Below are 12,396 nucleotides of genomic sequence, written 5' to 3' on the forward strand. Positions count from 1 at the left end.
TGAGATTTTTTCACTATGTTTCAGTGCGACGACTTGTTGAGATTGAAAAACCAAACCGAAGCCCCCCAAACCGTGTGGAGCTACCTTACTATCCCAGGAGCAGGTACAAAATCGGTTGCAGGAAACTAAATCATCAATTTTGCTCCACGCACTATATAGTTAATCCTAAGAATGAATGTATGTCAACGATAATGTTACGCCGAGATGGCTTTTCACAATCAAGAATGAAAGACGGCAAATGCCCCCAATACTAACCCTGAGGGATAATAGGAGAAAGCTCAAATACCAAAGGAAAATAGGGGCAAAGAGGGCATTATTCAGTTAAATGAACAACAAATCATGGCCTCAGCAATTATGCGGAGGAAAGGGACAAGTAATAGCATGGTATATGAAGTTCTAAACAAGAATGCCTTCCTTATCTGCATCACCTCCTCAATAGCTTGAGCACATCTCCTACCAGATGCAGCGAACCGGTGACGAGTACCTGTGTATCCACTGATTAGATAGTTAATATAACCAATGGTCTGATACATGAGCATGTAAACCACTCTATATACACATCTTCCGTCTCTGTTTTTCACTAAAGGTAGATATTGTGAATCAAGGGGAAAAAATCTCCCTTGGTCTGAATGACGAAAGACAACCAGATCAAGTGAAAAGACCATACTATATGCTCTCAAATTCAGAATCTCTTTCACGCTAACAGTAGAAACACATATTTTCCATTTGGCCCCACAAATATTTTGGTAAGACTCTCCTAGTAGCAACCTATGGACATCAATAACATCATGATCATGACAGAAGGGTTACCTGAAGGCGTAAAGAAGGGTTTTCCTTAACACAGTCCCTTAGCCACTTTATTGTCAATGGCAAGGAAGGCATCACCGCACTGCATGCGAAATTTCGATCTGTCGGACTGCAATGGGAAATGTCTTGGTAAAGTAACTCGTGAGGAGGCAAGGAGTCTACACTGTCCATCTTGGAACTTTTGTCCAGGGAAACATCTGCTCATGTATAAAGAAATTGTTACAAGCTCCAGCGAAACTTCAACATTTTCCCATAGACGGATCAGTAAACTTTATTGTGGTGGGAGCATTTTCAATCGAGTGGCAACTGGAAACATCAACCTTAATTCTATAGAGGCCGTATCATTTGACCGATTTGATTGATTGTTGATTAATTTATTTGACGTGACTACTCAATGCAAACCCACCTTAATCTCATAGGCCAGTTAGAGCTTGCTGTGAGCTACAACTAACATTAGCAGAAGCATGTGGAAGAATGAAGCAAACACCAGAATTAATAGCAATAGCAACAAACTGTAAGGGAAAGAACTGACATGAAATACTTGTTTGAGGCCACTTCTGAAAATATGGTGCTGGAGCTAACAATGAAACCTATTCATGGTACTCTACAGGCTGCAGTTCAATTACACTATTTTTTGTAAGTTTGGTTTTTTCTGAGAGTAGACAAACCTTTCCCATGTATAATCTTCTCCCAAATCCTTTGGAGGTTATACTGCCACGACAAGTCCCTAGTAGTAGGGATATCTGATGTAATAACCGAAGTACCAGAAGTGACTTTATTATACGTTGACACGCTAGGGACAAACAAAGCCTTTGAGAAATGGGTCCCTGCACAAGATTAGAACAAAGCTCTTAACCAGTCATCTGCAAGCCTTGCAAAATGACAAATGCTTAAAATTATTTCCACAGAAGCAGCAGCAACAGAAACTTGCATCACCTCACTTATGATAAATGCTTAAAATTATTTCCAGGATAAAGCTGATGCACCAAATTCTACATGAAGATAATATATTTTCTATTTAACGATCATTATACAAGGGTGTCAATGATGGGTAAGAAGAGCGCAGCTAACTGGAAAAATATGCTTTGATAATAGAATGAGGTGAAGTCATCTTGAAGACCCTGATCGCCATCAGGCATGAGAAGCATACAATACAAAGAGAACTGAGGCATCAATGCACACATGATAACATTGATATAGCAAGGAATGAGAATGACAATCATCAAGAGAAAACTATCAAATTGCAAATCAAATGCCTTCACGCACTAAATTATACAGGCTTTGTCAGAATGCAAAAAGAAACATCTTGCATCATGAAGAGTGCATATTTCTTTTGAAGTGGATATACCTGATGAACCGCAAATATTCACAAGTCGTGGGAGCAGAATTTGAGGGTCTCTAACATCCATGCAATTAAATAATAGAATCTACCAAATATAAAATAAGCAAATTATCAAAAACCCACAAAACAAGCAAAACTGAAACTGAACTTTCTGACCAACAAAAAAAAAAGCAAAACTGAACCTCTTAAATGACAAAAATTGTGTCTTGTCTTTGGAAAAAGACACCTCATAAAAGAAATTAAAAATACTTTCATCTCAAAAGAAACTCAGTATATGAGTAACTTTACCTGCTTTGACATCTTATTAGATGACTGCACACAATCATTTTCATAATTGAGGCAACCATTTCCCCAGAATGACTTCATATTGAGAACATTGAAAGAAGTAGATGGTGGTGATGACAATGGCGTTGATGTTTTGTTTGCTTTAGTGGCACCAGAGAACCATCTGGCACAAGCCTCCATGCTCTCAGGACTATGAGCTCCATCTAAGTAGAAAGTCAACTCTCCCGAATTTTCTGAAGTATCTGCTGAGCCATTAAACATCAAAGGGGTATCATGGACAATCTGTGCCCTTCCAGAAAGGCGTGCTGTTGAAAGACCTCTAACAAATGCAGGAGGCAGTTCTAATCCAGCTGCCACCTCATCCTGTTTCTGACACCAGCGATTGAGATGTCAGAATGAAGTGTTCACCAAATTCAAATAACAATGGTACAACGATAACACAAAATAATTAGATGGGAGCACCCTTCCCTTGACGTTGAAGAGAAAATAAATAATGGATATTCACTGACATTAATTCTAAACTAACATTGAGAAGTTCAATGCCATTATGCATAAGGTTTGTAATCCAAGTGTAGTCTCACCACTTTAACGCAAATTGTTGAACCATTTATACCCAAATTAGGAGCTTAAGTCTGCAGGTTTGTCCATTTAAATTCTGTTTAAAATTCAAGAGAGGCCCACAGGATTACGAAGCAACCTTTTCGAGTAGTTTTTCCCAGTTTCCAGTTCTCTGAAGCCAGCATTTGCAGAGTGAAACAGCAAGCCCAGCGTTAACAAGCTGGTGATCCCCAGACAGGCTTAGTGTGTCTCCGCCCCACCTTTGAATATCAAGTGGTACAGCTACTTGCAATGGAACCTATAAGAAAAGGCTTTTCAGTTCAGACACTACCAGCAGAAGTTCAAGGTTTCTGTGTTGACAGTAACTACAACACCTCTAATAAGTCAAAGCCACAAATAGCAATAATGTGCTCATAAATGAGACAGGAAACCATATGTAATAGCCATCTGAAATATTTCAGTATCTCCTGAGTCCAGTTATCCAAGGATGCCATATAGAGAAGACATGCTCTTTACACATCAAATTAAGTGAGCTAGATTTTGCACTCATTGAATCTATAATCCCACAAAGGTCCAAACAGCCAATAAGAGAAGAAGTGCCGCTTGATATTGAGATTTAGAATGTCGAGACATCTCAAACTTCCCTACCTAGTATTTACAAATTTAACAGCCCATTAATTTGTTATAGATGCATCAGACAATAAAAACACAAAGATCCCTTACCCCATCTGTATCAAACTAGCAGCACCACAACCAAACAGCTTTAAGGTTATCTTGCCCGTTCAAAAGTTAATAGGTCTAATTTGGTAGATTCCTTCAGGATTTGATTCAGGTTCAAGATAACATCAGCTCCCAAGTTGCATGCGCTACAGCACGGTCCCAATCTTGGTTTCATATTACAACTTTTATTCCCCTTCTCTCTTCCAATCGGCTCACAAAATTTCTCTTTCAAATCAAGAAGATTTATTTCTAAACGATATATTCTCTGAGAATGCGTAATGATGAATGCAGGGTATAAGTAATATAAATACGAAGCAATGGCCAGGACACTGTTCATCTATTATAGGATGTTCTCTGACTTGGTGCTACGTAAAAGAATTTGAGAAAGCGAAGGCTAAGATACTCTATCACTTGATTCTGGTTTTAGAGTACTCCTAACCCCAATAGCAAGCCATGCCCACTTCTGAAAGTTTACATGATCATAAATAATGTCCACTTCTGAAAGTTTACACGATCATAAATAATGTCTATCTGCAGAAGTATATCCAAACTACTCGCACATTCGACTGCTGTAAGAAGAAAGAACTGTCAACTCATTGGAAAATGCCATGATTACCATTTCAGCTCCATCTTCTTTGCTCCAAAAATCAATCTTCCAATTTAATCAACTAGTAGGTAGGTTTTGATGAACTCGCCTTACAACGAGTCTTATATGCTCTTTATCTTCATGTGGTCTCCCTCCACCTAATAGCTTAAGTTTTTGGATAGGACTTTCTAACAGGTTTATACTCGTTAACTTAAGATTGGCAACAAAAAACAGCAGGAAAAAGCAAAGGTAGTCTAACTACCACTTGAGAAATGAGCTGATCAATGTTGAGAAACACAATCAGGCTATCATGATTAACAGGGAAAATAATTAATCCTTCAAATCTAAAAAACAAGTAGGTAGGTTTATACTCAGTAACTTAAGATTGGCAACAAAACGTTGTAACTGCTACTAAACTTTAGGAAAAAGCAAAGGTAGTCGAACTACCACTTGAGAAATGAGCTAATCATTGTTGAGAAAAACGATCAGTCTATCATGATTGACAGGGAAAATTACCATTAGTCCACCCGCTGTCTCCTCAAGAACATCCATTGCTTCAGATAGTTGGGGAACAGTGAATGCTGGAATTTGAGGCTTCAGGAGCAAGACTCACAAAATTCAAAATAGATACTCAAACTTCAAACTACATATGTTGGTTTTATGATAAAGGAAATGCTGCAATAAATCAACTTTGTTAAAGAACAATGCTATGCTGATTTTGAGTCCGTTATGCAAGAGCCTTACACCTTGAAAATCCCAGCCTTATGAGAAGCAATCTCCCCTAGGGTGTTTCCTGCATAGCATAAGACATGTAAAGCGTCATTTGATGACCCTCCTATCGAACATGATTGACATAGGCACATAAAAAACCAATTAAGCAGTGATACAGGTGGTCGGGGCTTAAGAATTAGAACAAATTGAAGTTGTTGACGGAGACATGAAAACTAGACACACCCAAAGCTTCCATATGATCCAGCCCAAGAGAAGTAATGCCACAAACAACAGGCTCTTTTATCTGCACAATAGCACCAAAAATAGTGACCATTGACTGCCTAATCGTTTTGACATTTAAGTTGTTCACGGGAGAGGAGAAAGAGATATTGGTATAAGGTTTATTGGGAGCATGCTTCCATAATTAAATAAAAGGAAACACACATGAACAGTTCTATAATTGGAAAAATAGCTCAAAATTAGAGGAGGTGAATATACCACATTTGTTGAGTCCTTTTTCCCTCCAAGACCCACCTCAATTATTGCCACATCAACCTATTGAGAAAACAATTTTGTCAAGTGGCACTGACCAAAATTCTTGGCAAACACTGATTAACCAGGAGATACATTGACATTTAAATTCACCATGGACAACCAAAATGTTCTGGAACATGAAACTGCACCAAAAATCAAATTTCGCAGAGAGACTGCATAGGTATCAAAGAACAAATGACTGTACTTCTATAACAAAGGAAAATGTTATAACTCAACTTTCCTTACTTATGATCTTGGAAGAGCCAATTAAATCAACCATGCAATACTAGAAGACAGAGAAAATCACACATAATTAGCATCGCAGTTTTAATTTATGAGCACGCGTGATGTCTCTCTCTCACTCCCTCCCTCCCTCCCTCCCTCCTTTCTGGCGACTCAACTTTCCTTACTTATAATCTCAGAAGTGCAACTTAAATCAACCATGAAGTACAAGATGACTGAGAATGTATTATATTTACCTTATTAGAATGCATGACATCTCTCTCTACCCACCCCAATCCACAGGCAACTGAGTGTTAAGCATAGACTCAGGAGCCAAAAATCAAAAAGTAAAACAGAACTACATTTTTCCCCTACTCATGTTTGCAAGCACAGAACATGGAAAGGTTGGGAAATGTCAAAAATGAAAATCCTCCTTCAAATCTAAAAACTTGACTGCATTTTCATCGAGAACTTGCATGCTTCCTCCATCAAATACAAGGTCATGCATGAACTCTCGGGTTGTCACTTTGACAAAAACCACAACCCTGGGAAAGAAGCTTCAGAAAAATGTAAGCAACTCTTCCAAACATGGTCTCATTCGGTGGATTAACAGATGATGCTGCCTCTGGCATAAACAAACCACGTTGCAGGATCTTTATGATTGGAACTCCATAAAACTAAAGAAAAAGTACAAAGCTCTTTGAAAGTGTTTCCCATTTAAGATTTTGAAGCATTGAGCCAAATTCATGGTTAGCTCAGACTGCCTCAGAACCTTGCATCTGCTTTCCTCAAATTAATCTCTAGAAAGTCTCATTAAATATAGATCCAACCCCAAACAAGCCTTTAATCTTGTCAAATTGCAATATAAACCAGGGATATCTTACTTTAGCAAATAAATCAATCAACACTAACATAGGTGTCAACATCATTCTGAGACCTAACTTCTGCCATCATCCAGTTGGCAGGCCAAGACAGACCCTAATGAAGTGAAGTAAAGAGATCAAAGCAACTCTTGCTACAACCCAATTTAAACAAAGAGATGTCATTTGTTATGAAGCTTTGGGAGCAAGAAACAAATGACAGCATACCTGTTCAGATATGAATATTTTAAAAGCAAGTATCGTGAGAAATTGGAACAATGGTGGCATTGGTAGATCTTCCGAAACATTTTCCTGTAAATCCAAATCTCTGAATTAAAAGTAAAGTCCATGTAAATCACCTTCCCAAATAAAGTACAGATCACTCGAGCACATTCATGGATCATTGAGATGACAATTTGAGCACAGAGCCATGAATTCAAGAGCACGTGCCGTCAATCAAGTTCAAAGTTCACTTTTCCACATTTCATGTCTTCATCTATTTTCTTATAGTAAAGGTAACTGAAACTTCCATTGTAAAGAGAAATTGATATTTGAGAAGCTTCCAGAAAAGAAGTTGGAGCTTTAGAGAAGAATGAGGTAATGATGCTTTAACGTATTCCAATGTATTAACTTGGCTGTAAAAGCCGAAAAAGGCAGAGACCTAATCCAGGAATGTGGTTGTTAACGCCACAAACAGGAAGCTCCCAGTTCCTCATTCAAAACATAAAACCCACATTGATCATTACTTGTGCCATTCAAGAGCCCAAAGAAAGAGACGATATATTACCTTCAGTTGACTCCAGCAATCCCAAAAATATATCAGGAACTTATCCTCAGACACATCCAACCTAAACAAAGTACATTTAAGTAGAAGCAATAGACGTTGACAGTGCGTTTACCAAAAGTAACTTCACTCACAAGCTGGAGTGAACAATCTTATCTTAGAAAATACAACATGATTTCATTCAATTATAATTATTGCAATCATAGTTAAATACAATTCAGACTCAGATTCTGCTCTTAAATGAAAGCCAACCAGACATCGATCTACACTGTCACAAATAGACTGACGATTAGAAGAATCATCAGCATGGGGCATATGTCGACAGTCATCATCCAAGTGCGAAGCTCTCATATGGAAGAATCATTAGCTGCCTCATGTATGACTTGCAGAAAAGTCCATGGGGTTTCAGTAATGACAAGAAGTTATTGTCACTGCAAAAAGTCCCTTTACCCCATCTCGAAAATTCTTAAAAAAATCATCTGCTCACTGGTTATTAAAATAAACAGATGAAAGGCCGTGTGACATTAGCCTTGGCCCATCTCGAAAATTCTTGATCTTCAAGGTGGGAGTGTACTTGTATCACGTTTAATCAGTAAAGATGACTAAGAAACAAAATTGATTTATCTATTTCCTGATAGTGGGATAAACTACAAAATGAGCTGCCATCATAGTGCTAGAATACTGGTCTGCAAATAGATAAGTCTCATTTTACACCACTTCTAAAGTATGAAATACATGGGGCCATCAGCTATTCAACAATCAAACTTCGCCCATAATAGTTCTTCACGTTAATGACACACTATACGACACCAGAGAAATTGGTTTACTAATCGATAGGTTGCAATAAAAACACAAGTTGAAGAAGGTACTGACCCATCCAAACGGAACCTTTCGCTCACATCAATTAGGTGAGGAGATGTGAACAGTCCAGTCCTAAATCCACACTCTCGCAAAATAGCCTCACAGAAAGCACATGTTGAACCCTGCAATACAAATCAGAAATGGATTTAGGAAGACAGGAAACTCTATCAAGTATACGAAATTTGTCATCACTGTTATTCTGAAGAAACATTTACATTATATTACAACGCTACGAAAAGTAGATCGTAGAGACCTGTCACTCAGCATTAGACCAAAAGCCATTCATCTGCAGCTACACCATCTAGGATATTTCGATTCGTAATTTCTACTTTTTCACTGACTAAACTAAATGCAGAGGCAACAGTTGATTTCTACTGAAGAAATAGACAATAACTTCCAGTTCAAATAACCTGTAATAGAACATAAGAGGATTTTTACAGGTTGAATTAACATCAGTCGAGGTAACCAATGAGTCCAATAGAGACGGAAAAACAGAAGAACTTCACATTACCTTCCCTTTAGTTCCAGCAACATGAATTACTTTAAGCCCAGAAATCTTTTCCTCCAACCCGAGTATCTACGAAGATAGCCAGACAATTGATTTAGTAGACAAGGCCCATGTTTTTTATTATGTTAACCATTAAAGTCCAGACGAGCCAAGAAAAGCTCATACTGCATATAACGAGCAAGAAGAATACCAAGAGCATGCATGTAGAGAAAAGACAAACTACATAACTAATATGCAAAGGCACTAGATGATCAAGAAAAAGTAGTTTTTGCAGCATTATCGCATTACTTGACTAGCTTAAAAGTTGATGCAGTAGTATGTGAAAAGACTTTTACTCATAATTGTCATGCCTCAAAATGCATGGAGTTGATTGAAAGAGATGTTTCCACTCTATTTAAGCATGACTGCTAAGTTCCAGGGTAAAACCATGAAGTCAGTCCATATGAATTCATATCTGAATGACCTTGGAATTATACCCTGAGATAGATCGACATCCTTTCCAATTTCCCAAACTTCCCACCAACAGGTGTTCGGTCTCCACGTTTCTGACGTGTTATCAGTGAGGAAAGTGCTTCCATTGCAGCTTCATAAGAAGATGAAAGAGGCAGGTCTTGACAACTGCCCTTAAAAGCTAGCTCATTCTCCATTTTCTCTATTACTTGCGATGACATTTTCGTGTATCTAGACCCTGAAGCAATAAGGTGAAATAAGGTATCACAGTCAGTCAAAGATTGATTTTCTAAATTCTCGGTATACTTCCCATTTATTAAAGTAGCTGCATGCTTTGAATAGTCTTCACAAATAAAGCTCTTTCGCATTATGGAGACACCTATCCTATATAATTCAATCCAATTGATGAAAGCAGGAAAGAAAAGAAATTGATGAAAGCGGAATTCAATCAAATTCTATAGGTGCCACCATGCTACCTGAATGGACACAGAGCAGGAACCAACTCAATTATAAGGCAGGACTATGAGGTATGAAGACAGAGAGAGAGAGACAAACTAGCCAGAAACAAGATGCATTTCCCAGAATTCTCAGCCCAGAAAAAAAAAAAAAATAAATAAAACCGAAACGAAATCACTCGAAGCAGTACTTGGACAAATTACAGTCACATGCTTGCAGGAGCGTGCCCAAATCACACAGATAGAGAAACCCTAATCAGGTTACCTGACATGAAAGACTTCACAAAAACCTTATGAGTGCTGAAATACTATTGGAGAGTTGCAGGGGAACCACAATACTTTGGGTTGGCCAGCAACCGTTTGGTTACTCCGTTCCTACTATTCAACATCTCTCTCCTTTCCAATTGCCCAATATGATCATTTCAGAAATGCCATCCCCCCATCTTAAAAGTAATACGAGTTAATTCAATAAACTTCCACTATTCAGATTGCTATAAACTGTCAGTATATAATAACCAAAATACTTGCAAGCCTACTATCAAAGCAATCAAGAGACAAGCAGTGTACAAGATAACACTAAAGTTGCAGTCGAACAGTATCAGCTCCATCACCAGTCTTCCCTCAAACCCTTCTACCACCCCAAGAAAAGAAAGCAAACACAAACGAACTTCTGCCAGAGCCTGCTGGAATTCTACGGCTCTGAATTCCTTACTCAACTAGAAATACTTGGAAACACAGCATTATGAATTATTTCCTTGTCATTATAAACTACATGTATCTAGTTAGGACAATCGAGGACTTGCTTCAAAGTAAAGCTTACTTGAGTACTTTGAGATTCTGAGAGAGACCAGATGCTGGGAAGTCAGAAAGGCGCCATGTCTCTTTTCCTGATAATAGGTGGCTCTCCCTACGGAAGTGTGAAAAACCAAATATCCCACACTTCAGGTAAACCTCTGTATGCACGAGCATTAGAGAATGCCAACCCTACCAAAGGAAATTACTAAGAAGAATTAATTATATAAACTGTGGAGGCAGTCTGGATATGAATGGGCTAAATTTGACTTTCAGAACATAAAGGAGATACATGAATATGAAAAACCAACCACACCAATCTCGAAGACTGCATCGTTTATCAAATTCCAAGATCCAATAACCAACACAGGCGCAGAAAAAATCCTTCTTTCTCATTAATTTTACCCACACAACCAAACAGAGCATCAAGTATGAATCTCGTCACACAAAAGTCAAACCTTTTTTTTTTCTCCTCCTCTTCTTCTTCTACATGACATTCCTGACACAACCCTTCGTTAACACCAATCCACCAAACTTCCCAACCCAAAAAGCAAACACCCATCAGTTGTTTAATGAAACAGTAGCACATAAATGAACACCCGTATGTCCAGAAACACACCCAGCGAGACGCATGTCTTCCGTCAACCTCTCCCGTCAAAACAGTAGTAGATAAAAATACAGAGAGAAAGAGAGAGAGAGGGTACCCAATTGAATCGGCTCCCTCGAGAAGCATTATCTCGGAAGCTTGGTTTGCAAACTTTTGAACGCCACTTCTTGCTGTGGGCCTTGTCCCCTCCGACTCCACGCTTCGTGGCTTGAACTGCCTTCCCATATAAATATGACTGATAATGTAAGAAGCTGACATGATTCTTTCGGCCCCAAATTGATTGGTTGGAGTACAATTTACGCGAGAACGACTGACTTTTAGCGTTAGGGTTATCGGGAGGACCCCACCCCATTTCGCTTTGTTTAATACTAAACATCGTCGTCTCCTCGTCCTCCATGGAATCCTCCAGTGGCCATCATCCAATGTTTGCTGTGATAACTGGCATGAACATATTCGCCCGCGGGTGCTTGTTTTCCCGGTCAAATTCACGGTGGCTCCCAATTCTTTCTTTTTTCTTGGGTTTTTTTTTAGGTCGAATTTTCTTGGGTTAATACTATGGAAGTTTGGTACGTTGTGATAAATTTATCTCAAATTAATTTTTTGATCACAAAAAAATCTATACTAATGCATTTACGATAAATTTACTCCAAATAACTTTTTTGACCACCAACACTCCCAATTCAAATATCGGTGAGAAATTTACTCTCCATTAATTTTCGTTAAATTGAATTTATACCACCAAGAACCCTAAATTGATGCACCTATGACAAATAGAGAGTAAAAAACTTAAACCTGTCATATGCCACATGTTACTAACTCAACAATTTAACGGTGAAATTTAACGAAAACTAATAAATAGTAAATTTGATACGGATGTACCGATTTGTGATTTTGATGGTCAAAAAATTACTTTAGGATAAATTTGTCACAATTATATCGATTGAGATTGTTTGTAGTATTAATCATTTTCTCTTTTTCTCTTTCCACTTTTTTCATAATTTTTAACAAGAAATTTTCATGTACACGAGGGTTCATATATTTCGCAAAAAATTGATTATTTGAAAAATATAATTTTTAAATGATCATTAGTATGACTTGCAAAAATGAATGGACAACAAATAGTTTCACCTCTATCAAAATATGTAAACACAAATTATTATCAATAATGAAAAAATTATTTTATTAAGTAATTATATCAAGCAATACAAATTATCATTTTAGGAAAATAATTTTCAAATTTTTCGTTTTTTGTGAAACAAATGTTTATCTCATGTAACATTTTTCGTTTATTAAAGCAATCAACTTGAAATTGCT

General features: G+C 37.7%; 1 protein-coding gene and 1 long non-coding RNA gene across 8 annotated transcripts; one reads left to right on the forward strand and one right to left on the reverse strand.

Annotated features, from left to right (window-relative positions):
• Nucleotides 1-93: 93 nt before the first annotated feature.
• On the reverse strand, nt 94-11,111 carry LOC115730984 (folylpolyglutamate synthase). Of its 7 annotated transcripts, none has more exons than XM_030661629.2 (17): nt 11,095-11,111; nt 10,504-10,667; nt 9,255-9,466; nt 8,782-8,847; nt 8,283-8,392; nt 7,413-7,473; nt 6,854-6,937; nt 5,508-5,564; nt 5,253-5,313; nt 5,045-5,091; nt 4,815-4,892; nt 3,132-3,290; nt 2,438-2,803; nt 2,156-2,234; nt 1,476-1,634; nt 811-1,004; nt 94-484 (listed from the first exon to the last, which is right to left on the reverse strand). In XM_030661629.2, the coding sequence occupies exons 3-17, from the start codon at nt 9,447-9,449 to the stop codon at nt 425-427; spliced, it is 1,776 nt and encodes a 591-aa protein (XP_030517489.2). In that variant the 5' UTR covers nt 9,450-9,466; nt 10,504-10,667; nt 11,095-11,111; the 3' UTR covers nt 94-424. The 7 variants fall into 7 exon arrangements, with proteins under 7 accessions (XP_030517489.2, XP_030517459.2, XP_048127110.1 ...); XM_030661599.2 differs by lacking the exon at nt 11,095-11,111 and adding an exon at nt 10,787-11,087; XM_048271153.1 differs by lacking the exons at nt 10,504-10,667; nt 11,095-11,111 and adding an exon at nt 9,949-10,090 and having other exon boundaries at nt 2,438-2,797.
• On the forward strand, nt 4,207-4,709 carry LOC125312609. Its single transcript, XR_007196661.1, has 2 exons — nt 4,207-4,391; nt 4,494-4,709. It is a non-coding gene; the product is annotated as an uncharacterized LOC125312609 (long non-coding RNA).
• Nucleotides 11,112-12,396: the final 1,285 nt, after the last annotated feature.

Source organism: Rhodamnia argentea, chromosome 10 (assembly GCF_020921035.1).
Source record: "Rhodamnia argentea isolate NSW1041297 chromosome 10, ASM2092103v1, whole genome shotgun sequence".
Lineage (NCBI taxonomy): Eukaryota > Viridiplantae > Streptophyta > Magnoliopsida > Myrtales > Myrtaceae > Rhodamnia > Rhodamnia argentea.